The sequence below is a fragment of the Ziziphus jujuba genome, chromosome 2 (genome assembly GCF_031755915.1).
Source record: "Ziziphus jujuba cultivar Dongzao chromosome 2, ASM3175591v1".
In the NCBI taxonomy this organism is placed as follows: domain Eukaryota; kingdom Viridiplantae; phylum Streptophyta; class Magnoliopsida; order Rosales; family Rhamnaceae; genus Ziziphus; species Ziziphus jujuba.
This window is the reverse complement of record NC_083380.1, coordinates 8354835-8357001: the sequence shown is the minus strand read 5'-3', so window position 1 is coordinate 8357001 and position 2167 is coordinate 8354835. Positions and strand designations below refer to the sequence as shown.

At 29.6% G+C, this 2167-nt stretch overlaps 1 protein-coding gene across 1 annotated transcript; it reads right to left on the bottom strand.

The window, feature by feature from the left end:
* Positions 1 to 225: 225 nt before the first annotated feature.
* On the bottom strand, positions 226 to 1368 carry LOC107403462 (auxin-responsive protein SAUR71). Its single transcript, XM_016010348.4, has one exon. It carries the CDS (start codon positions 837 to 839, stop codon positions 357 to 359), a length of 483 nt encoding a protein of 160 aa, XP_015865834.3. The 5' UTR covers positions 840 to 1368; the 3' UTR covers positions 226 to 356.
* Positions 1369 to 2167: the final 799 nt, after the last annotated feature.

Below are 2167 nucleotides of genomic sequence, written 5' to 3'. Positions count from 1 at the left end.
GAAAAAGAATCATGCGCTGCTAATAGCTAATAATTTTCAGTTCAGGGGGAATTTTTAGATTTATTTTAAGTCAAATAGATTTTTGTACTGTTTTCCCCAAAAAAAAAAAGATTAGTGTATTTATTTATTTATTATTATTATTTTCTAAATATGTTATTTGGGCATAAAAATAGAGGGAGGGACCATGAAGCAAATTATATATAAATATATAATTATTATATGCAAATTAAGTCTTTTTTTTTTTATCAATTTCTATTTACAAGCTAAGATTACAAACTATAGAAAAAATAATAAATAAATAAATAAAAATAAAAAATAAAAAAACACTATAAACAAATTAAAGATCTAATAAACTCTCAAATGTGATTGAAAGCCGTATAATTTCCATAACCATTACTAATTCTGCTATAGTTTGAACGACATGGACTAAGAAGAACTGAGCTACAATTAGGACTTGCTGCAAAATCTTCATCACCGCTCTCCATCTCTGCAAGTACCTTATAGAACAAATCAACATCACAGTCAAGCAATATAGGACCTTCACTATTAAACCCATATTCCATTTCAGCATCCTCTAAAAGCATCTTGAACAAAGGATGGTTAGCCAACTCTGCCTTAACCACAAATCTCTGTTTCAGCTCCCCAACATATACTGAAAAACAACCTCTCGGAGCCACTTTTCGCTTCTGTTTCCTCTCTGATGGTGTTGTTCTGCATCTTCTCAATAAATTCATCAAAGAGCTTGATGATGATGATGAGCCTCCATTTCCAAGTGAAAGACACCTCTCCCATGCCTTGCAGAACAAATTCTTCTTCCATTTCGCTTTTACGACGTCCATTCGATACGCAAAAGTTTAGCTTAATTAGCTAATTTTTGGCTGTCTTTGTATATTGCTAAAAAAGAAAAAATGATTGGTATAATACTATACGATAATAGATGAACAAAGTTTTGATGAGCTAAAACATAAAGTTCAAGAAGACTTGCAGATCAAGAAATGTGAGACCAAGAACAGTTTATACATATATATAGAAGAGTTTAAATCTTTAGCTTAATTTTTGTTTTTTTAATTTACAAAGAAAGAGCTTTGCTTTAGCTTAATTAGCTAATTTTTGGCTGTTTTTGTATATTACTAAAACAGAAAAAATGATTGCTATGATACTATATGATAATAGATGAACAAAGTTTTGATGAACTAAAACATAAAGTTCAAGAAGACTTGTAGCTCAAGAAATGAAAGACCAAGAAGAGTTTATACATATATATAGATATAGATAGATAGACACAGAAATATGCAGAAGACAACTTCGCGAGGTATGCCTATGATGAGAGAGTTGAAGAAGAGAAGCGTTTTTAAGTGGACAATGTGTGAGTAGGAAAGGCGGCACTGTTATATAAACCCGTACCTGTAAGCGACATATTATATAAAATATATATCATATTTGTCTATTCATATGTATTGCATATAATATATCATAAAATTTGTTAACATTACTCAATCTCAATAATATGGTGTTTGTCAACGATCCTCAATAACGCCGACAGATTTTGACTACGGGAGTTATTTGTTTTATTAAAAAAAGAAAAGAAAAGAAAAGCAAAAGGTCATATGTTTGTGTTTTATTAAAGAGAGGGCCACTTCTTTGTGTTTTCAACGCTTGCGCACAGTGCCAAAAAAAGAAAAAATGATAAGAGAGAAAGCAAATTAATAATTAAAAAGTAGTAGTAAATGTGTTCAAATACCCAATTAGTGATAAATTAATCATAAACCCACGAAAATATAATAATATAGATTAATCTAAAGAGGGAAGAAAAAGTAGCAGTGGTAGTAGAAGATCATGATGGATAACGAAACCTTCTGTGGATGCCACAAACTATATAGGTGGGAGTAGGTTTTTTTTTTGCTGAAAAGGTGGGAGTAGGTTTATTGAGTATCCTGGAAGGTCTTGTTATATTTGCTTTTCTTCCAAAATGTCAAAGAAAATACATTATTCAACAATCCATTATATAATTTACATATATATATATATATATATGGAGATTTTCCGATAGTATATTACATAAATTAAACTATTATATTTATACAACTCAGTCACACATGCGTCAATCCTATTTCATAAGGGATACATCAACAATAATAAATTTAAAAATTTAATTTATTGTTAATAA